This window comes from Eulemur rufifrons, chromosome 15, assembly GCF_041146395.1.
Source record: "Eulemur rufifrons isolate Redbay chromosome 15, OSU_ERuf_1, whole genome shotgun sequence".
NCBI classification, from domain to species: Eukaryota; Metazoa; Chordata; class Mammalia; order Primates; family Lemuridae; genus Eulemur; species Eulemur rufifrons.
The window spans coordinates 8,788,542-8,812,312 of record NC_090997.1 but is presented as its reverse complement, the minus strand read 5'-3'; the positions used below and the strand labels follow the sequence as shown (position 1 = coordinate 8,812,312).

The following is a 23,771-nucleotide window of genomic DNA, read 5'->3' as shown; positions in this document are numbered from 1 at the left end:
AATGGTCGCAGGGTGAGTGTGAAATATCCTGGGTGTGTGTTTTTGACAAATTCATCCACTCCTTCATTGCACACGTCCACTATGTCATAGGCATTATGAATACATCATTGCATAAACGAGATTATCCATCTCCCCCGCAGACATGTCAGTGTGCGTGTCGGGGGGCGGGGGGGGGTGCGGTGCAGGACACAGTAAACAAAAGAAATTAAGTTCTATCGTAAACTTAGAGGGAATTTACTGCTAGGAAGAACACACAGCCAACGAGGCAGATAAGGATGGGGGCGGTTTGCAATTTTACATAGGCTTGGGAGTAGGAAAGAGGTCAAGTGTTTCCTGTAGAGTTACCAAGTGGGGGTGGGGGAGGAGTCGCGGGTAGAGCTGCCCTCCGCCTGCTCCTTCCAGATACCCGGAGGTGGTGGGGGTGGGGGGGTCTCTCAAGGGCAGGTGAGAATAGGACGGGAGGGAGGAGTCATGCGCTTGTGATTGGATTAGTTCTCGATATCCCCGAATTCCCTACAGCTTCTTAGTCCTGTTCTAACTCCCATTGCCCAGGTTTACAGGAAGGTGTTTGAAGGAGAGACTGGAGACTGAGAATCAAGCTTTCTTGGAAGAAACATCCGCACATGAAAGTTGAATTACAATAAAAATAACAATAGCAATAAATTCCTGACTTCAGTCATAAGGTGCACGATCATTTCGGCTGAAACACCAGCACTAATCACAAACGCGAGGTCCAGAGACCGCAACCCCGCGGAGGTCTGGGCGGGCCGCGCAGCCTCCCCTGGCGGCGGCCCGGAGACCGAGAGAGGAGCCGCGCGGCTCCCAGGCACAGCGCGCCTCGTGGTGACTCCCGCGCCGGCCGCGGGGCCGGGCTGGGGGTGGGGCCGGGCTGGGCGTGGCCTGAGCGGGCCCCTCCCCCACCAGGGTCCAGCGGGCGGGCGGAGCGCACCCGGCCCCGGTTATAGAGGCTCGCGGAGGCGGGCGCGGCGCACACTGCTCGCGGCGCGCGGAGGAGCTGCCCACGTGTCTCCCCTGAGTCAAGCCCTGTGTTCCTCCCGCTCCTTACGCCCCCCCGGCCCCCTTCGTGTTTGCCCACCCGGCCCGCGTGAGCGGGGCCCCGCGCAGTCCCCTGCGCTCGGGGGGCCAACTTGGCCAAGCAACTCTGTCCTGAGAGCGGTGCTTGGGGGGGACGGGGCACTGCGCATGCGGAGCTCCAAATTCAAACAGCTGTTTCCAGGGGCTCCAGGGCTGGCGACCCGGAGCCGCTCCGGCTAGGGGGCTTTCTCTGGCAGGCGGCCGCTCGGGAGCCATGGTGGACCGGGGCCCTCTGCTCACCTCGGCCATCATCTTCTACCTGGCCATCGGGGCGGCGATCTTCGAAGTGCTCGAGGAGCCGCACTGGAAGGAAGCCAAGAAAAATTACTACACACAGAAGCTGCATCTGCTGAAAGAGTTTCCGTGCCTGGGCCAGGAGGGTCTGGACAAGATCCTGCAGGTGAGCCGCCGCCTGTACCCCATAGACACCTGAAGCTGACTAGAGCTTTAGGGTTTCTGAAGGGAAGACCCTCCCAGTTTTTGATGACCCTCAGTCCCCGTGGAAGATCCTGGGGGTGACGGGAGAGGATGTCCCGTCATGAATCAGGCTTCCAGGGTCTGTCGCTCACCCGACGGACATGGGGGTCTTCCACGCGCAGACACTCATTGGAACCTAGTTTGCCCGGAGAGAACTTGGGGTGACTCCATGGTGAACTGGGCCCCTCAGTGGCTCCGTGTGCGGGTGCCTCCCTCTTTGGAGGGAGGCTGTGGGGCGGATAAAGGCGTTTATCTTTCCTTGGAGACGCTCCCGGTCCGGGAGCCGAGCCTGGTGCCACCCCCTCTCGTCTCCACCTCCCCGCTCCTGGGGCAGTGCCGCGCCCGCCGGGCTTTTTTTCTTTTCTTTTTTCTTTTTTTTTATTAAGGAACGTGAACCCGGCAGAGCTGCGGGAGGGTCCCCCAGCCTGAGCCTGGGCAAAATCTCTCCACCTCCGCAGGGCCCCGGAGAGGGGTTAGAGACTCTGTCCCGCCTGAACCCACGGGATGAGGGCTGGTGGCTGGAATGCTGGGGACACGCTCAGGCTTCCGGGAAGGCTTATCTTGAGGAGACATCCTCAAGGGCTTGCAGTTAAACTTTGCGAAAGTAGCAGGTTGCATAAACGAACAAAACCCGGATAGTCCCTTTTCGAGAGGGAAGGAGAGCCTGTTCGGAATTGGGGTGGGGTGGGGGAGTTCCCTTGGTGCCGCATTGGGAGTCGCTTATCTGCAGGTGCCCATGCTCTATGGATGGCATTGACCTCGCTTGGATAAACTGGGGCTGACCATCCTGGCTGGGACCTTGGGCCCTCTACCCCAGTTTTTCAAAGGCTCAGCCTCAACGTTGCATCCACACTTCTTGGCCTGTACTAATGCCCCCCTCCTACCCCCTACCCAGTGGAATGACCAGGGCCTGGATAAAAGTCCTAGATTGCAGGGGGGAAGTAGAGGTAGATTGTCCAAAGTGTTATGTTGCTCTTGGGAGTGAAAGATGGCAGAAAGGAGGTCTGTAAGAAACAACGTTTAATCTACAGCAGCTGTCCAATACTTTATGCCTATCTAGTTATCTCTCATTTTCCAACCTCAGTTTCCCCGTATGAGAAATGGGAACGAACCCCTCTTCATCCCTCTTTGACTGTTGTAAAGTTGGAAGTATTTGGAAAACATGAAGACATCTTGCCAGTTGTAACTCCTTTTTGTCCTCAGATCTGTGGACATTCACACAGATGAGCATATAGGTGTTTCTTGGCAGCTGGGTGTGCAGAGAATTGTCCCCTAAGGAGGCCAGCGGAAGAGGAGGTTTAGTCCAGCAAGGGCTCAGTGTTGGGTTTTAGTGGAGAGTCTCCTATCCTGTAGCAGTTTCCCGGGTGAGAGCGGGTGGGGAGGTGATTCTGGGGAGGGTGAGCTTCCCAAGGTCCTTGGATGGTTTAGCTGGTTTAGCGCTTAGTAACAGCAGGAGTTCTGGGATGCTGTGCTTCCTTCTGGAGGGTGTCTCCCCTGCTGTGTGTGTTGTGGGGAGGGGGTCACTTTATGATTTCCCTTGAGGAAACAATTCCTCTGGAGAACGAGTTTTTGTTTAGTTTGCTCCCCAGCTTTGTTTAGAGGGGGAAGAGGGCAGGCAGGGATGATAAAGCCTTGAGCTGCCCTCGAAGTGTTTCCCTCTAAGCTGTTGCTCCGCCACTGCAGGGGAAGGAAGGAAAGAATTCAAGGCTAAATGTGGGAAAATAAACTTCAAAACACAAGGAGAAGGGAAAGAGGGGGGCTCCAGGGGTTAGGCAGCCGGGTGCAGCTGGTGGTAGTAGCTTTGGAGGCTAGACAGCTTCCTTAAGGTATTTGAACAAACAAAATGCCTCTTTTAGGTCCTGCTAAATCTGTCAACAGTTACCCCCGCCCCCCCGCCGCAAGGTGCACAGGTAACTTTTAGAAAAAGGATTTGGGCATCAAGCCAGTACTATTTGAAGAACGTTACAGATAAGTTCTTGAACAAGGACAGCTCTCTGCCCAACCCCAGCCAAAATCCTCAAACCATCCCCTACTGGGCGAGTCCAGTCCTTTGTAGGAAAAACCCAAGAAATGAAAATGGACCAGTGGAAGCATTCGCTGGCGTCAGTTGTAATCTGCTGAAATCTGCCTGGCTCTGCTTTCTGATCTGTGACTTGGGGCACTGCCTTAGGCCTCCGGAAATTGGTTTAAGGAAAAATGAAAACTCAAAAAAATCTTCTTTCCCATCTGGCCGCTTGGGTATTTTCCACCTGGGGTTCTGTGTTTTAGCTGGTTCTGACTCACCTTGCAATCCTAAAGGAGCCCCTCGCTAGGACTTCCTGGGGTGGCAGCCGGGAGGGGCAAGGATTGTTGGAAGGGAGGTGGGTACAGTCTGGGTTGGGGGTTTTCTTACGCTTTCAGATGTACGAGAAAGGATGTTAACCCACCTTTCTTTAGAAACACTCCTGGACTTGTCAGACAAGGTGCTTCCTCTGCTGCTCATGGTGCGCTTGAACTGAGGTGCAGGCTGACTTTGAAGTGCTCAGTGGCCCGCCAACCTGGGGCCACGTGGTCGCCCCCTTTCCTGCCTTCAGAACCACCTTGAGCCCTTCTCTCAAACAAGATTTTTGGTGACCTGCTCTCCCAGCCTCTTCCTAAATTGTGGAGACTGCAGGAGGGAAGTTAGCATTTGCAGCACCCCTACTCTGTGTCGGGCATTGTGGGTGGTATTATCCTCATTTTACAAGAGAGGGCACAGCCTGGTTTTGCTCTCTGGCTTGGCCAGTTACCCGTCAGGCCATTTGACTTAACTTTGCTTCCCTTTCCTCATCTGCAGAATGAAGGTTTGGTGAGGCTGCAGTAAAGTGTCACAGAGACATCAGGCAAGATAGGAGGGGAGCAGGTCTCCTGAGCTTAGCATTTAGTGAGCACGCATCGAGAAGGCAACTTGCTAAGTGCTTTACCTACCTGCGTTATTTCAGGTACTCCTTACAGTGCCCTTATATATTCAGGTAAGGACACTGAAGCCCAGAGAAGTTAAAGTGACCACAGTGACACAGCAGGAGGCACAGCAGGTTGGAGGGAGACCTGGCAATCTGCCCTGGGAGCCTGCACCTTGGTGTACCTTTGCCCTCCCTCTCAGGCATGTGAAAACGTTGAATGTTGCTCTGTAAGTCAGTTGGTTTCGCTAGACTCTGGTCTGGAAAATTCTATCTTCTCCTTCCCCCAGAACGGGCAATGACATGCAAGTATGTCTCGTGTTGTTGCCTGGTTGACCCGGCGCCTCCTCCATTACTGAAGTAATGCATCAGTCCACCCCCTGCACCTGTCATTTTGGAACCTCCCCACGCTCCCAAAAAGCAGAGGATTGGGTTGAAGGGGAGGAACGAGAGCCCTTCTTCATCTTCTGCCTCTGGTATGCAGTGATCATAAACAGGAGGATTCGAGAGCTCACCGTGTGCCAGACGCTTTGAATAAGTACTTCACATACATTCTAATTTTAATTTGGTTTTGAAGACCACCCCATGAATGAGGAAAATAAAAAGGAAAGAGGATGTAACTTGCTCAGGATCATACAGAGCAGAGTCAGGTTTCAAGTTTGTCTTATTTCAGAGTACATGGGAATTAGTCAGCAAGCATTTATTAGGCACCCACTGTGTGTCAGGCACTGAGCAAGACCCCAGGGATACAGAGAATTGGGCTGGGCTCAGAACTGCTGGGGAGGATAAATAACCCCACTGGGAACAAGACAGTGGGGTGTGGCCACAACAGAGGTGTTTGGGAGGGTCTCTTAATGAGGGTCCCCCTGTCCATCCTGAAGGGTCAGGGAGGGCTCTCAGGAGATGACCTCCAGCCAGAATGGGGTCTTGGAATTAGACAGTCCCTGCTGGGAAAAGGAGGGGGAAGAGGGTCCTAGCAGGATGGGGGACTGCCCTCCACTCTGGCATCCCAGACCAAACTCTGGGTTTTCTGAGACTTGTCACATAGCTGACCTGTTCCCGGAAGCCTCTTGGATCCCACTGGCCCCCTTCCTCCTAAGTGCCAAAGCGCATTGTCGGCTTCTACGTTTTTTCACGTGAACCTCCTTTCACTTTCCAGACCCTCTGAACTACGCTATGCATACTCCAGTCTGCAGTAGTCAGGCCGATTCTAATTTTGAGGTTTTGACATCGTATTATTAACATCAGTCTTCCCCGAATTTGAAAAATAAAACCCTGGAGTATGTGATGAAATTAAATCTGGGGTACATTGAATTTTAGGGGGAGCTGAGGGTTAATATGAACACCTCCTTTGTTTGAAGCCTCCTTGGAAATTGTGAAATGCACTGGTCCACTTAACTGCCTTTGTAAGGGAAGGGAACACAATAGATCTTTTGAGGCTCTTGGAGGCCTCCACATGACTAGTTCCGAGCTTGAGTTCTTGAGTCTAGGACTGCTGAAGTGGAAAGTGGGTAAGTTGGATTTTTGAGAGGAAATGGAAGAGGTCCCTTCCTGATGGCTCGTTTCTTATTTATGTTCCACTCAAAAGTTTAGGGCAGGCTGGGCGTGGTGGCTCACGCCTGTAATCCTAGCATTCTGGGAGGCCGAGGCGGGTGGATCGCTCAAGGTCAGGAGTTCGAGACCAGCCTGAGCAAGAGCGAGACCCCGTCTCTACTAAAAATAGAAAGACATTATATGGACAACTAAAAATCTATATAGAAAAAATTAGCCGGGCATGGTGGCGCATGCCTGTAGTCCCAGCTACTCGGGAGGCTGAGGCAGTAGGATCACTTAAGCCGAGGAGTCTGAGGTTGCTGTGAGCTAAGCTGACGCCACGGCACTCACTCTAGCCTGGGCAACAAAGTGAGACTCTGTCTCAACAAAAAAAAAAAGTTTAGAGCAGCAAAAACAAAAACACCCTCAAATTGATAAGTCTGCCTTAGTTAACTGCTCTCGTTAGAGTTTTATTAAATTGCCTTGAGAGTTTTACTAGAGCCCTTGGGATGGTTACAAATGGCACAGTCATAGAGAATTATTGAGGATAGAAATCAGTAAGTGTGAGTCCAGGAATTTGAGGTTGCAGTGAGCTATGATGGCACCACTGCACTCCAGCCTGGGCAACAGAGCAGGACCCTGTCTCTTAAAAAACAAAAAATTAGCAAGTGTTGAAAGGCTGCAGTGGGAGTAGGGGAATCGTACAGGAGGGACTGCAGGAAGGTGATGATTGTTGCTTCTAAGTATTTTCCTGGGGTTTTGCCCTATTTATAGTCTGGCGTTTAAAAGAAACACAATCCTCCGGTTTTGGATGCTGTGCTTGGCTGGCCCTGACCTCGGGCCAAAGGCTTTCATCTTCAGCTTGGCTGTTTGCTGTCAGATTGGGCTCAGCCTCTGAACTGTGTGTGGTTGGGGGATGGGGGAAGGACAAGGCTTTGGGGAGCAGAGAGGCCAGGCTCCTGAGATGGAACCCCCTAGAGCATCTGCAAGTCGAGATGCTCTATCTGAATGGTGCTGCAAGAACTGATTGGCCTGAACTGGGGTGATGCAGAGAAGGGCAGTAGGTGACCATAGGAAAGCACATGAAATAGATTTTCCTCCTTCCAATATTCCCTTTAGGGAGTAGAAAAGGTGGAGGTGGATCTCTTTGGGATTTCATCGAGTCTGCTGAACGCTGGCAGAGGAGCCCTGGCATGCCCATTCTCCCCAAGGATTGCTCGACAGGGAGAGAGGACACAACTGCCCTCAGTAGGGTTCCTTCTCCAAGTGCCACTGTAGAGACTTGGCTGTTGCTGAAAGAATGACCATCCAAGCAGTATGTCTCATGGTTACAGGGGGTGGCCTCTGAGGGCACGCCATAGTCTGCTTAGAATAGTGCTTGGCACACAGCAAGTGCCCATTGTTAGCTGCCATCACGACTACTCCTAGATAGCCCCTACCCTGCCATGGGGTGGTCCATGCACAGGTGCAGTGGGCGGCATCTACATGGTATTGCAAAGAATCAGGAAGATCTTCCTGGAGCAGAGGAAATGTTAACTGAATTATTTTTAAGGTTAAAAAACACATAAACTTAAAATCTACCATTTTAACCATTAAAAATTTTTTTTTTTTTTGAAAAACAGGGTCTTGCCCTGTCACCCAGGCTGGAATGTAGTGGTGCGATCATAACTCAGTGCAACCTTGAACTCCTGGGCTCAAGCAATCCTCCTGCCTCAGCCTCCCAAGCCTCTGGGACTATAGGCACGCACCATCACATCCAGCTAATTTTTTTATTTTTATTTTTTATAGAGATGGGCCTTGCTATGTCGCCCAGGCTGGTCTCAAACTCCAGGCTTTAAGTGATTCTCCCGCTTCGGCCTCCCAAAGTGCTGAGATTACAGTCTCAGCCACCTCGCCTGGCTGTTTCAACCATTTTTAAATATACAGTTCAGTAGTGTTAAGTATATTTACAGTTGTGAAACAGATCTCCAGAACTTTTTTGCAAAACTGAAACTATACCCATTCAACAACTCTCCTTCTCCCGCTCCACCCAGCCCCTGGTAACCTCCATTCTACTTTCTGTTTCTGTGAATTTGGCTACTTTAGTTAGCTCATAGGTGAAATCATACAAGATGGCTTAGGGTGTGTAAAATGGTACAACCACTGTGGAAAACAATATGGAGTTTCCTCAATTAAAAATAGAACTATCAAGTGATGTAGTGATCCCATTCCTGGGTATATATCAACCAAATTTTTAAAGAACTAGAAAAGAAGGGGGATGGTGGCTTTTTCTCGCCCCCAGCCCTTAGGGAGCTGTAATACTGCAGGATGGACCTGCTCAGCTGCAGCCTCAGGACAGGGAGGCGAGGCTCAGGTGGCGAAGCCCTTCTGGGTGAGCCGAGGAATTTGTACTCCATCAGATTTTTGTGATTTTCAAGTAAAGGAGTGAACATTTCAGAAAGTTTCTTCTTCCTTCACGGCCATTTGCAACTTAAAAGAAGTGATATATTCTACTCTAAATGAACGGCATTTCTGTGGGCTGGCCTTCACCCCATGGGTGTTCTGATAAGGACGCCTCCTCCTTCCTTTCTGCTGCTGATGTGATGGAGTGTGGGTTTTCTCAGAAAGCCCAGAAAGCCTGTAGCCCCCAGAAGGCCCTCCCTCAGGGAGGGAGACCCCAGCTTTCATTTAGGGCACCCCTCTTCTTACCATGTGCTCCTTGGGAGGTCCAGGGCTGGGTCCCTGCCCCAGCCAAATACATTCTCCCCCCCCCCCAGTTTGGTGACCTTCCCAGACTACCCCCTAGTTTCCCCTTTCTGTAGAATTAGGGGTGGCATGCTCCAGCCCCGCACACTTGCCTGAGGCCTTCTAGGCTTTGGGAGAAGTTGCCCCAATCCCCAAACCTCAGAGACCCGGGCAGGGGGATTGGGGGAGCACAGAAGGGGCCCCCCCTACTCACTGTCATTTCTGGGTGTGGTGAAGCCTCAGGAATTGGGGGCCTTTAGCCCTCAGGAGTTCAGTCTAGCTGGGGAGAGAAAACTGGTGAAATGAGAGGAAATACAGTCCGAAGTGCTCAGTGACGGGTTGCAGGTGGTGGAGGCTGGAGAGATGGGCAGAGGCTGGGAGGAGTGGGAGGATTCAGTTCCTGTTTCTTGATAGCTAAAGCAAAACCTTTTGGCCTTTGGGGGACCTGGCTCAAAACAAAACACAACCCCTATCCTCAAGGGGCCCCTAATCTGGAGGAAGAAGCAACATAGAAGCACTGTGGAGACAGATGAATTTTTACTTGTGGATTAGGAGAGGAAAGGCTTGCAGGATGAGTGGTGTGAGTAGCAGCCCTGTGAGCATTCTGTAGGGTGCCTCCTATGTGCCAGGTGTTGGGCTAGGACGTTATCTGTGTCTCCTTGAACCAGTCCTATGGGCTAGAGATTATGGCTACGCCCCCTGTACAGGAAACCAGAGATGAGGTGATTTGCCGAGGTCTACACTGCTAGGTAGAGATTCAACCCTCCTTGTTGACTCAGAGCCTCCAATGGGTCTTGTCCATGAGTGGAGGTGGAGACAGGCCTGGGCAGGGAGGGAAGCTGAAACCTGCTAGCAGATACTTGGCCACAGGCTGTATGAACTACCGATGTACATCACAGCATTGAATCTTCATAGCAGCCCTCTGCAGTAGGTGCCGTGCCCAGCACCACCTCACAGTGGAAGCAACAGAATGGACCACAGAGATGAAATAACCTGTTCGAGGCCGTACAGCTAGAAAGCAGAACAACAGAGATTTGAACCCAGAGCCCACACCCTGAGCTGTTCTGTTCTATGTTAGGCTACAGTGAAGGCGTAAAGGCACAGAGTTGAGAAGGAGCAGGGCATGCGTGATGTCCTCAGAATCTTAGGGTGCATGGGGCTGAGGTTTCAGGATGCTGAGCTGTATGACTTTGAGAAGTCATCTCATCTGTGACATGAGACCATAGTGCTTTGTCTTCCTCATGCCGGTGGAATCCACGTGTCTGGCACATGTAGCAGGTGCCTCGCCATGTGTTACCTGCTGTTCCTGCGCTCCAGTCCTCTGGGCATCTTGACCTGACACCTCTCTGCAGGTGCCACTGTGCAGTGAGCTCCTGATCTGGAGATGACTGCAAGCGAGAATAAGAAAACCCATCAGGTTCCTCTAGTGGAATTTTCCATTTCCTGCAAATTGACCCACAGGCTGCCCCCCAAAAGAGTTAATGGTCAACATCTGGAAGTATGGAAGGTTTACTTCTTCCTCTCTTCTTGCAGGGCTCTGTCTAGTCCTGGCTTGTCCCAGGCCTTGGTTAAACCTATTTTATGGAGAATTCCTGGGTGCAGATGGCCTCATGGGTATCCTCCCTGGACGGTGGTCACCCAGGATCTGGGATCAGAGTGGGGGCAGACACCACCCACTTCCCCTCTCATCTCTGAGTAGCTTTGAAATGTGCGTTCTTTTCCCTCTTCTCCATCTAAATATTTGGGTTTCCTGTTGAAATATTTAGGCAGGGCTGTGTACTTCTGGCTGTTATCACCTCCCTTGCCCCGCTGTAATCTGGCTGCAGCTGCTTAGCCGGGCCCCTCCTATGAGGGGGGATGCTTGTCCCCTGAGTCTGGGAGAGAAGCCACGTAGGGCAGTGTGTGGCAGGATCCACTTTGCCCAGTGGTGAAGCCTGGAGACTGGCCCTGTGGGCTGCCAGGGACCTTGTTGGCCACATGAGGTGGGGAGTACGCAGTAGGTACAGGAGTGCACAGTCTGCGCACCCATGCGTGGGGCTAGGGATGAGGAACCTTCATCTGAACCCCCGTGTAGGGAAAAGCTGGTTCCAAAGTGGGTTCTAGTTCCTCCTGCGTATTGGTTTGTGCTGTGTGACGCTGGCCGGATTTTACCTCTCTGGACTCATCCGTTCCCTCGTTCGGCAGATGTTTGCTAAGCACGTACTGCGTGCCCAGGCCTGTTGGAGGACTGCTGCGAGAGAGTGAAGCCCGGTCCTTGCTGCTTAGGCAATGTCTTCAGACCACGTACTGCGGAAACCAAGAGGGCAAGTGGAGGGGCTGGGGCAGGGAAATAACACCCCCCCGTCCCTTCCTTGTGGAAACTGTTGTTTAATCTTCAGAGCCTTCTGAGGGGGAGCAGGGGCGGGGAGACCGTTTGTAGGGGATGGCAGCACCTTTGGCAGGACCGGGGCCTGCACTGGGCTTTTTCACCCTTTGGCCCACTTCAGGGGGAGGAAGCAGAACTGTTTGCAGGGTGTTGCCAGCAGCACCTGGGTGACACCACCCAGTCCTAAGAAGCCTGCAGACACGCAGCACCACGTGTGCCCCCAGGGATCTCTGCAGACCCAGTCATCTGAGACCCTCCTTCTGTGACCTCTGTGGGCCTGGCTCTGGGAGGCCTGGCAGCCAGATGGATGCCTTCCCGTTTGCTAGGTAGGAAAACGGAGGCCTGGTGAGGATTAAGCTCGGGACAGAACTCTCTAGAACCAAGTTGAGGTTAATCTAGCCGTGCTGCTTGCCCAAGTCCAGGCTACCTATAGGCTTTCTTTACTGGGCTGTTTCTCACCTTACTTCTAATCCCTGTTAAAGTTGTCTTTAGGGGCTGGGCATGGTGGCTGACGCCTGTAATCCTAGCACTCTGGGAGGCCAAGGTGGGTGGATCGCTTGAGGTCAGGAGTTCGAGACCAGCCTGAGCAAGAGCGAGACCCTGTCTCTACTAAAAATAGAAAGAAATTATCTGGCCAACTAAAATATATATAGAAAAAATTAGCCAGGCATGGTGGCGCATGCCTGTAGTCCCAGCTACTCGGGAGGCTGAGGAGGAGGATTGCTTGAGCCCAGGAGTTTGAGGTTGCTGTGAGCTAGGCTGATGCCACGGCACTCACTCTAGCCAGGGCAACAAAGCAACACTCTGTCTCAAAAAAAAAAGTTGTCTTTAAATCAGAAACCTCTTGGTGGGATTCTGGGGTGCAGAGCACTTTTCTGCTTACACTAAACTTTTTGGCCTGCCTGATATCCTAACCTGCCCCAGCGCACCCCTTCCTGTGATCTTGGGTGCCAGCTTCTCCACCCATTAGTGAGTTCTGGGATAGGAGGCAGAAGTTGAAATTGTCGTGAGCCCTAGGCTTAGAAAGGAGGATGTTTTTCTGGGCCGGTGAGAGCCTCGGGCAGAAAGGATCTGATGCCTTCCCCTTCCCCGGGGAGTTTCTCAGCACTGGACTCTGCTCGCCATCAGTCTGCGCCCCAGGAGCTGTTGGCCGGTTTCTGCAACCCACCTTGGAGGTTGGCAGGGCATAGCTCATGCCCCTGGCACCTCTCCTGGCAGCAAATCATGAAATGTGAGGCTGGAGGGGGCTCATTGGTTATTTACTAGCCTCCAGCCTCCTGGAGCCGTGGCCTAGACCTTGGGAGGTTACGTAACTTGCCCAGGGTTGCTCTGCTCACCAGGCGTGGGGGAAGTACGATAGAGGAACAGTGAGAGTGAAGTGGGGCAATTAGAGGAGGCCTCTGGGAAGCAGTGGCCCGGCGAGGAGGTCAGTGGAATGGTGATCGCCACACCTCTTAATAGGTCTCTGTCTGCGCCCCAGCAGTTAGCGTTCCTGATAGTCACTTTGTGACCCCCACACCCAGAAACCCTCTGGCGTCTCTTGCCTTAGGCTAAGCCCTTGCAGTGGCCCTGGGTAATTTGGACTCTGCTACTTGTGTGATCTTACCTCTTTCTGGACCCCCTACCCTTGCGCCAGTCAGCCTCAGTGTAGACCTGACACTTCGGAGGCCAACTCAAAAGAGGGGGGAGGCATCTTACGACCCTGCACACTAATAGCAAGTTTCAGCTTTTACGAAGAACTTGAGGGTTATATCCACCGGTAACCGCAGTTACTCTGGGGGCGGTGGCAAGGAGGGGCATATCAGACACGCAGAACAGTGATAACCCAAGCTGCCGTGGCCTACGTCGTATCGATGTTCCAAGGGTGATAAGAGATGGGGACCGTGGGGAATCTCTTTTTGCAGACAAGTCAACCGAGGCAGAGAGGTTAAATCGCTTAGTCAAGGTCACACAGCTAGTCTGAGTCCAGAGCCAGGGCTCTGCAGAATTGCCTCTTGTGGCTGCCTTAGTGCCTCCGCTGTTGCCGGTCCTGCGGGTCTCACCAGGCTGCAAGCCACTCCTGCTGAGACGGGGTTCTCCACATACCCCGATCACCCCCGTACCAAGATGCCACATGTATGTGCTTCCTGGCCCCTTTGCCACCTGAGCTCTGCTCTGTTCAGTCTTTTGGTTTCGATGTCAAAGAACTGCTGTTTCCTGACCACATTGACCATATATAGGTTTGTTTGCCATTTTGAGCGTGAACAGTTTTAAAACAGGAAAAGCTGGGTTATATAAGTGGGTGCCACCACTCAGAGTTGGGGCTGTCAGCTCTGTCCCCGGCTCAGCCTCTCCCCTCCCCCCCGCAGCCCTACAGGCCCCTGCCCCTTGGCAGGTGTGTGAGTCAGAACACCCTGAGACCGAGACCCCCAGGAAAGAATCAAGGAGCTGGAGGGGAGGTGTGATTGCCTCTTAGTTTGGGTTTCTGTCTGTGACCCACATGACTTGCCACCTCACCGTCACTAAGCCCACACTTGTGACATGTGCCCCCACTTGGCTTCCCCAGTGTTAGCCCCGAGCAGGACTCTGGTCTGCACCCTGGGAGGGAATAGCTGTAGTCTTTTCCTTTCCCCTGGGGTATAAGTGCCACCTAGATGCTGCCTGCGTGGTTGGGGACAGATAGGTCATTTTGTGGCATACTGAGGACCCCAGGGCGGGCCCTTTATGGACGTTTATTTTGGCGTGGGTGACCTTTGTGCCTAATGTTAGGTGCTTGCTCCTCCCATGCCCCCTGGTGCAGGGTGGAGGTGGGCACCTGCTCACAGACTCTCTGGGGGAGAAAGAACGTCAGCCCATACCTTCCCCATCACTCCTGTTCAAATAAAACTCACCTCCCGGACTGTGGAATGCATCCTGCCAGTGTTAGCTTTGGAAGGGTGCCTGCTCTTCTCAGCATCCCTGCCCCCTCTGCCGCGGCGGGTGGAAGAGCCACCTCTCGCTGGGGGATAAATGCTGAGTGGGCTAAGTGGGGCGCGCCAAGACAGTAGTGTCTTGTCAGCACCCCCGGGCTAGCAGGAAAAAGGGGGGGTGTCCTGATTTACAGCTTTTCAACACCTGCCTCCCCCAACCCCCAGATTCTAGCCCCAGCCCTGCAATCCACCCGAATGAGTAGCCCAGTGAATTGCACCTGCCCATGGTTGGGAGGTACTAGAAGACAGAGAGAGGGTCCTGGGCAGGCTCAGCCAACGTGCTGTGTGACCAGAGCAGGTCACTGCACCTCTCTGAGCCAAGCACTTGCTCACTAAGGCCAATTAAACACTTGCTGAGTACCAGCTGTATGCCCAGTGCTAACTTAAGGGTTATGGGAATTAAGAGAAATATTAGACATCATTGCTGCCTTTGAGGTTGGTAAGGCCATAACATCGGGGGAGGTGTTACCATGCGGTGTTCATTGAGGATTAAATGGGGACAGGGTGTGTTGCGGGGGACTTCCGTGCTCCAAGGTAGAAAAGTCCCTGTAGGCTGGGGCTGTTTGGGGAGGGGACCCTGACCCTGACCCTGGGCCTGGGGGTTGCCTTCCCTTGAGCCCCATCACTGTCTGGGCTGCCCCTGCCCGTCAGAGCACATCGCACCCAGGCTTTTGCCTCGCCTGCTCTCTTCTCTGCCCTCCCTCCCGCAGGCCCCTGACTTGTGCCCATTGGATCCCAAGCCCAGCACCAAGCGCGAGGGTAATTATTAATGAATGTCCTGAGCCGTGAAGCTGCATTTCTCTCCTTTGGCCTCTCCCAGCAGCCGCCAAACCCGGAGGCGACACCGACGCAGGCTCCCTCTGCCCTTCGGGTGCGCCCAGCCCAGCCTGGAGACCTGACTGCAGCCCCCGCAGCCGGAGTCTTGCCTGGCCACGTCCTCCCCCACGCAGCAAGCTCTCTGGGGCTGAGCACACCCGCTGCCCCTCGTCTGTGCGGTGCCCTCCTAGCTGGGGACACTTCTGTTTGGACAGGTCGATAGGTTGCGGGCTGGGAGTGTGTGTCGGCATCTCCCTGGGAGTGTGTCTGTCTACACCCAGGGCAGCCTCCCAGGGCCGGGGCAGGGCAACTTCACAGTCACAGGGGGCACTTTTGGGTCTTGTTCTAGAAGGTTCCCATCCCTACCAAGCATGCTGGCGATTCAGAGTTCACACAACTCAGTTTTGACACAGCCTCTGTCTTTGGAATGCCCTGGTGCTGAGAACTGCTGCCTGGGATCAAATCGCCACCTACCCTGCAGTGGGGTCATCGTGTCCACGTCTTGAAATTCCTGCTAGACGCGCCAGGCTTCCTGAAGCCGGTTTCCCCTCTGTGTCCACACTCTTCCCCACGTTGTACACACACAGTTTCATCAGTGCTAGTTGATCAAATTGGTGGGCTCTGGCCACGGGCATGGGAGCCCCTTGAACAGACTGGAACGGGGACCCCTAATACGTGAGCTACCCGGGCAGAGGTTGGGGGTGGCTTCCCAGTGCGTCCATTTGGTGTTTCTCGGAGGGTCTGAGGCGTGAGCCAGACGTAAAGTTGTGCAAAAACACGATGGGGAGGGGGTGAGGAAAGCAGGGAGACGCACGTTGAAGTGTGTGGTTCTCTGTGTTAGCACTGAGTCACCGAAACTCAATTTAAAAACTGAAGCCAGGCCGTGCTGAGTTGGGGAGACAGGATTATTGATGACTTCTTCTTTCTCTGCCTCCCACATTTTCTGCAATATGGTTGTATTGCTTTTATAACTCAATTGTCTTTTTCAGGTATAAAATATATGCATATACCTTTAGCCACTTCCACACTGGTTATTTTTAGCGCATGAGGTCCACAAACACGAAATGGCTTTAACAGCACGTACTCTGAGCACTGGTGTCACGTCTGTCTGTGATCACTGAACGGTGCACAGGTGGCCCTTTGTATCTGTGGGTTCCATGGGACCGACCTTGGGGCTTGAGCACTGCAGATTTGGGTACCCAGGACGGGTCCTGGAATGAGTCCCACGAGGATATCGAGGCACAACTGAATTGTGGTCCCAGAGTGGTGGCTTCCGGGGTAGCAGTGCCGTGGAGCACTTGGCGGTGAAGCGTCTCAGGTGAGAGAAACCAGGTGGGCCTTTGGTCTGTGCACCAAGTCTGAGATTTGTACACCAGGCCTAGCAGTCGCCAAGAAGAGAGTGTGGCCTCTTGATAGAGGCCTGGCAGGGCCGGGGAAGCCCACCCAGCTGTGCCCAGCCTGGATCAGTGTCCCGCACAAGCCGGCGGCGCGGGACTGATGTCCTCCAGAGGCCCATGGACAAGTGCCGTCTTGGCTGCAGGGTGCACCCAGCTCTGCCAAGTCCCAGAAGGCCCAAGAAGCCGTGCCCTGGCTTTCAGATAACAGAAAACACGAGCACCAGCGAGAGTGGAAAGAGCCCAGGACTACGTGTGTAATTTATAGGCAGGAACAAGCTGTGGACAGTGGCCTCAAAGCTTGGGTCAACCTGAGGGTCCGGGGGAGGCAGACCCTGCCCAGGGGCAGATTTGGGTAGGATGTGTGTCATGTCGTCTCTGTTCCAGTGTGGCACGCACTACCCACATGCCACTGTGCAATTTTATTTTTCTAACTTGATCTTGCTAATTATTGTGGCTGCTTAATTTTCAACTAAAATGGATAAAAATTAAATTTTAGTTCCTCAAGCACTGGCCACAGTTCAAGTGCCACGTAGCCACATGGGACTGCACAGATACAGAGCAATTTTATCATGGCGGAGTTCTGTTGGACAGTGCTAGAGTAATTGGGTTGGTGTCTGTTGAGGTTTTTAAATGCCACCTGGCTTCTCTCTGCACTTGGTCAACTTTCATTTCTGCCTTGATCCTACCCACCAGAGAACCTGTAAGCAACTCCAAGGTGAGGGCTCCCCCAGTCCAGCTGACAGAAACCGCGAGACTGGCTTGCCCCGTCAGTCCAAGCAGACGCACGACGGTCAGCAGTGGCGCCATTTGAGTTGGGACCAGGTTGTCTACAACAGAGGTTCTTTTTCCTGGACCTCTGACTTACTGCTTGTGGTCTCCAAATTCCTTCCAGTTGCCTGCTTCAGCCCAGCCCCTCAGCCCACTCACCCTGCAGGGAAGCCTGTTCTGATGGTTCACGATGTACGCTGGACTCCACCAGCTAAGTGGATATTTCTCCCCTTTGGGACAAGAATTATGAACATATCTTCCCACCACAATTCTAGAAAGAATGGGTGGCTGAAATTTGCAGGAGTTTTCCAGGTTATGTGTAGGGCCCATGGTGGGGGTCCTGGGCCAGGAAAGGTGGAAGACCCCAGAGTGGGGAGCAGGGCTGGCAATAGTTTTTAGAATGGGTGGAGCATCTGACCGGGAGATTGCTCTAATCCTAGTTGGTTCACCTCTTTTGAGCCTTAGTTTCCTCTTCAGTATTTGGGCTTCTTGTCCTGCTTTGTGCCCTGTTGTTTGGACTTGAAAGGGGCATGACGTGAGCCCCGGGGACTGTCCTGGCCTTACTGTTGGTTTGCCCACTGCTTCCTCTTGCTGTTTCTGCTGTCCTGTAATTTTTCCCCATCCACTTATCTGTGTCCATTAGACTACAAGGTTCTCCTGGGCAGGGCCTGTCGTGCACTTCTTTGTTGTGCCCAATGTCTGGGCACAGGGCTGGTGCTCAGCAAATACTTAATAAATTGATTGACCCTGCTTCGAGCTGCATTGAGCAAGGGAAGTTTGTCCGTGACTCTGGTTGGGTGGGTTGCACTGTGCATGGGTAGTGGGGGCTGGTGGCTGGTGGGCACAGCTACATTTTTGTCACTTCAAAGAGGGGAATGGCCCAGGGGCCCCTGGGGAAGTGAAGGTTAGGAAAACCCCTCGTTCTCCCATCTTGCCCTCTTGTCTCCCCACTCTTCCTGGGAACTGACCAGCAGCCTCATTTTATACGTGGGGAGAGGGATTTGAAGAGGGCAGCTATGTCCTGGAAGTCCATTCCTTGGTCAGTTGTCTAGCCCTCAGTGGCCCAGGACAAAGGCTCTGCTTCAACAGACTTGAGGATAGATGGTCCTCTCTGGGCCAGCCCATGAAGTGGCTGCCCCTGCTACCACTCACCAGAAACTGGGCCCCACAGGGGACAGGGGACAGCCATGCAAGGAATGGGTGCCACTCCGCTGCCTGACCCTCAGGTGACTTGGAGACCTTGTGCATTACTTTGCCTACTTTCAGTATCCTCCGGCCACATACAACGCACACCTGCTCCCATCAGCCCTGGATATGTGTAACTAGAAGTTCATGAATCAGGAGCGTCTCTAACTTGCCTGTGTACCAGGTTCCATGCTCTCCATCCAGCCTTTGATCCGTAACCTTGAGAACTAGTGGGGAGGTGGCATCTTCCCATTTTACAGATGAAGAAACTGAGGTCATGACTTGCTGGGCTAGGGAGTCGCCAATGCCGTGCAGGCCTGTCTGTCCAACGTCCTTTCGCTCCACTGAGAAGGCTGAGGGGCTTGCCGGAGCCTGAGCGAGTGTCAGGGGTTAAACAGGCTTGGAAGATGTCCGTGCTTAAAATCCCAGCCCTGCTGGAGGGAGGAAAGCATGTCGGTGTGTCTGAGGCACGGCCCGCGTTCCTTGTCTCTCGTGTTTCGCAATGGCACTGTGTCTTAGAGTCAAGAGTTTCCATTTCCTGTTGCCTGGCCTGTCCCTGGTCCTGGGCCCCAGGTTAGTTAGCGGGGTAGGAGGTTTTTCCAACCCCCACCCCACCCCTCACCTAGCCCGGCCTGTCTGTGCTAGGAGGGCCTGGTGGTATTTTTCCATACCTTCAGCACAAAACAGTTCTGTTCTTAACCCCAGTCACATCCCACGCCCAGCTGGCTGGGGCTGGAGGTGGGCGGGGGGCCATCCGTGCGGGAGGCAGGAGAGGCAGGGACAGCTGTGCCCGGTCGGCCCTCTGCTTCCTGACGTACCTGGGCAACGAGGGCAGAGCTGGGTGGTGGTCGGGGTCGCCAGCTACAGATATTAGGCTCACCCTCCTTTTCACATTCCCTGGGGATCCTCTTTGTACCACATCTTGTGACCGCCCAATGGGGCCGTGGCAACCAGTGCCCCTGGTAGAACCAGCGTGTTCTGAGATCCGTCAGAGAGTCCGGACTTTAAGGGGCAAAGCCCCCCCTGCGTCTTGCCCAGTGTTTCAAGGTCGTCGAGCATTGAGGTCTTGCCTGTTGTCTCTGACTGTGACTCAGTGTTCTGGTGGGGTTTGAGTCTGGGATTTGGGGGGCCATGGAGGCAGAAAGCACCCCCACCCCGCCAAGAGTACCATCCATCCCAAGATGTCTGTGCTGGTTGGCCGGTAGTTCCTTGTACAATTTATTCCAGAAAGGATGGAGGCCAGCTGCTGTCTGGGTCAGCTGGAGACTGAACCAAAGGAAATGGGCTTGGACTGCAGCCGGAGGGATTTAGGTTAGAGTCAGACAATAAGGAAGGATTTGGGGACAGGTGGTTGGCTCTCAAGGGGCTCCTGCAGGGAGCTTTGTGGGGAAGGATGGGGGCAAGATCGCTGGGAGGCCACGGGTGGATGAAAAGACCAGGCTCCGTGGGGCCAGGCCTGGGTGGGAAGGGGCGGCTTGTACCAAACAGGCAAGGAGTGGAGAAGCTCAACTGCCGCCCCCGGCACGGGATTAACACCAACTCTTGGTCCCCCCGGGCCTTTCTTTTTTAATTAGTGAAGAGGCTTACAGCTTAACCACTTGGTCATCTTAAACAAATTATATTTAATGATAAACGGGTAGGCTTAATAGTCCCTTATCGTTGGAACTGCAGCCCTCAGGGATAGGCAGTTACTTATTACCCCAAGTGGCCAGCCACAGGCAAGGGAGAAGGGACAGGAGGGAAGAGCAGGTGGGAGACCCCTGGGTTGGGGGGGTTGCCAGGTTGTCTGGGGCATTCTGAGGGGCAAGGGGTGGAGTCGTGCCACCCCCAGCCCTTTTCAAGGGTACAGGTACAACCTGGAGGGATGACAGTGGCAGGGTCAGGAGGAGGCTTCCTCCGGGGAGGTAGGAGTCTGGGATCCGGGGCCGACAGACGTGTCCAGGGGAACACGACTGGCAGCCAGGGCGCAGGAGCTTCATGGGTCAGAGCGTCCTGCCCCCCACTGCGGGGAGAGCAGGGATGCGGTGGCATGTGTGGAGAGGCCCCCAGCCAGTGGGTGTCCCACCTCCCTGGACGTCCCCCGCCTGCCCCACCCCGCACCCACCTGCCTCCTTCCTCTGGAATCCTGATGGTTCCAAAGTCCACAGGGGAGCTGACTCACCAGGGCAAGGACCTCTGGGGGCTTTGGCCTTGCAGACGGGTGGGGTCGGGAAGAGGCACTGGAAACAGTCATCAACCCGTGCTGTGCCCGCACCTGCCAGGGCTCCCTGCTGCATCCAGTGGGACCAGAGCCCACATAAAACACAGCACTGGCACCCGCCATGTCCCAGAAGGCGAATGGCTTGGAGGCGCATTCGTTTAGGCACATATTGAGCACCTCTAGGGCTAGGTTCTGTTGTGGGATTAAGGGATGAGTGAAGTCTCTGCTTTCGTAGCTCATTTTCTGTTTGGGGCAGATAAACGTACCTAATGGAATGTCAGGTAGCAGTGAGCGACGTGGGCTGGGGGCTGGGGAGGGTGGGGTGTTTGCTGTTTCTGGTGCCCTGGCCTCTTTGAGGAGAGTGAGCCGGGGAAGGCACCTGGCACAGGGGCGTGAGAGCTGCAAGCCGCGGGGGCTGTCCCAGGCACCAGTCCTCCAGGTGGTGGTGGACAGAGGAAGGGCACTGCCATCAACGCCTGGCCCGGTCCTCCAGCGCTGAGGCTGTGTGAGGCGGGTACAAACCCTCAGAGCGGAGGGTCCTGCCCAGGCCCCTGGCTCTGTACAGGAAGCAGCAACAGTCAGTGTTCAGTTTTCTTCCCAGTGCTCGTTTCTGGAACATGCCCTGTGTGCCCAGCACCACGCTGTACGTCACTTCTCATAATTGGCACCCCAACCCAGTGAAGCCGTGGTACCCCTGTTTTCCACATACGGAAAGTTAAGCTCAAAGAGGTGACAAAATGTCCCCCAGGCAACCCACTAGTAGATGCGGCATCAGGATTTGAACCCAGGTGTGTCTGCTCCAAAGCCAGGGCCTTTTGCCTCTGCCCTTGTGTTGCTCCCAGAGGGCTCTAAACTTGACTTTCATGATGTTGAGTAGATTGGCCATGCCAGCTGGTGTGCCCAGTGCAGGCCTGGGCTCAGGGGGACAGGCAGTGGGCCGGCACGCAGTGGACAGCCGGGCACCAGTGAACCATGTCTCCCTCAGGTCATCAGCCTGTGCTGGGGGGATGGTGAGTCAGCAGTTCCTGTGACCTCCCTTGTGGTCCAAGGGATGTTTTTAGAAACCTCAAGTGGCCAGTGACTTCCTGTGGTTGCTCCTTGCACCCTACCCCAGAGGTGGGGGGAACCTAAGAGGCATCCCAGGGGCGTGGGATAGGGAGCACGAGCATCTGCTCAACCTGCGTGGTACAGGCAGGTCAGACCTGCGGGCCTGACCCCATAGCCCTTTACAGCACTCGGTGGCCTCTGTGCACCTGCCTGCTCTGCTGTGGCTGGTGTCGCCGGGCCTGGTCCCGGGGAGGGTACGGGTGGTCGGGCTGTTCCGTGGGCCGGGCCCTCAGCTGAGAGTTAGGGCCTCTGGCAGGTCTCACCAGCTTGCTGTGTGGCTTCCCCATGTCACTCGCCCTCTCTGTAGATTCCTCATCTACAGAAGAGGAGTAGTAGTGTCCTTTGCCTGGTTTCCCTTCAGGGCCCCGTGTCTCAGTTGAGGTTGCGGTGGAGGGGCAGGGGCGTGCGAGATGGTTGCGTGTTGCGTGTGGGGCTCGGGGGAGGAGGGAGGTGCTGACTCAGGCTCTCGTAACCGTGTCCTGGAGGAGCTGGGCCAGGAGCCGGATTCAACGCGGGGGCCTCTCTTCAGAGCTTCCTAAGCCACACTTGGGAGGAAGGCCTTGCTCCCTGGTGCCCACACCCTCATGGCGGAAGGAGGAGAGCTGCTCTGTGCTGCCGGACAGGCTCAAGGGGTCCCGGCTGAAACCGTTTCCTGGCCCCCTCTCGCACTGTTGCCCCACGAGTTGGGAGACACCTCTTGGCATCAGTCAGGGCAGAGACCTGTCAGACAACCCCAGTTCTGGATTCTGGGAACAGGGAAGGGGACAAAGTCACAAACCCAGGCCCCAACATCCCAGATACGTCACGGACACCAGCACAGGACCGTGGACCAGGTCACAGCCACCCTGGGGCAGGCAGTGGTTGTGAATTGGCGGGTAGAGAAGCCGCAGGTGGATGAAGGATGTCCCTCTTGTCATTTAAGCCTCACTGGACATCCTGCCTGCCCTGCGTCCTTCAGAAGATGACGTGGGGGTAGATTTTGAGAGCACGGCTCCAGGGGGTCATCTGGTGTGTGTGTTTGGGAGGGAGGGGGCTCTTCCTGCTTCCCGGGGTCAGTGCTCAGGCAGACTCCGTGCTGTGGGGCTGGGAAGGGGCCCTTGAGGTCCCCTGTGTCTGCGCTCCCGGGGATTTCCACACAGCCCGTGGGCTCAGGCCTCCAGGTGCCTGAGAACGCGTGCTGACTCCCATCCTGAGCCCAGGCCCCACCAGGCTTCACTGTTTGCTTTAGCCGCCGAGCCTGCGGCCCTGCAGGTCAGCCAGTCCCCGCAGAGCTCTGCCCTGGGCTCGTTCTCACGGGAGGGGCGCCTGGCTGCTAAAGGGGGGGTTACCGTCCCAGCCCGAGAACAATGGGGGCAGGGTCACCTGCCTTGTTTTCTTTGTCCCTCCCGAGTGAGGACAGGGTTCCCAGGCCTGTGAAAGTCGGAAACCCAGAGGTTTCTGCTGAAAACCTGCTCCCATATGGCACGGGCTTGCGCCCCATGCGTGTGAGATCTCACCGTGCCGCTGGGCTCCGCAGAGGCTGCTGAGAGATGGCCCGGGCAGGCGGGCAGGGGAAGCCCAGAGGTGGACGGGAGGACAGTCGTGCACAGAGCTGCCTCCAGGGGCGGGGCTCAACTCAGTCCCCGACAAGGAGGGAGAGTGGTTTGGGTCTAAGGCAGTGGTTTTGAAACTTGGCTGAACATAATGTTAGAATCACCGTCCCGGCCCCAGACTATTTCTCTTGGAACTGTAGGGGTAAGACCTGGGCATAAGTATTTTTCCAAGCTCCCCTGATGATGTCAACGTGCAGTCCAGGTTAGCAAGCAGTATGGAGACCCCTAAAGTGTGCAACAAGGGCGGGGGCAGGGTACCACTTTCCCTCTTGCCCAGCAGGGGTTTAGCCTGGTGTGACCAGCACTGCAGGGCCACCAGGGGCGTGTGGAGGGGGAGGGAGAAGGGGTGTGTTTTGGACACAGCCCCACCTGTGGCCCAGTGGGGGCTGCTCTGGCTGGCTGCTTCCTCCCTGGGCTGAGGGACAGCAGGTCACTGGGCACGTTACTTCAGGGACCCAAGAGGAGTTAACCTGCAGCGGGATCCGGGGGGAACAGAAAGCAAGCTTGAACGAGCCCACAAGTGGGCTCTTGACACGGGAGCCTGTCTTGCTGGGTGCTCAGAAGGAGCTGGGGCTGGTGGGCCAGTGTGCCGGGTCCTGGGAATGCAGTTGCGTTTCTTGAGTGTACTATGGAGGAGAAGGGCTTG

At 54.8% G+C, this 23,771-nt stretch overlaps 1 protein-coding gene across 1 annotated transcript in view; it reads left to right on the top strand.

Moving 5' to 3' along the window:
* Positions 1-988: 988 nt before the first annotated feature.
* The window catches only part of KCNK5 (potassium two pore domain channel subfamily K member 5), a 37,309-nt gene continuing 14,526 nt past the window's right edge, over positions 989-23,771 (top strand). The window contains exon 1 of the mRNA XM_069487289.1: positions 989-1,495. Within this exon, the coding sequence (XP_069343390.1) occupies positions 1,310-1,495 (186 nt within the window). The 5' untranslated portion in view covers positions 989-1,309. The remainder of the gene's footprint in view (positions 1,496-23,771) is intronic.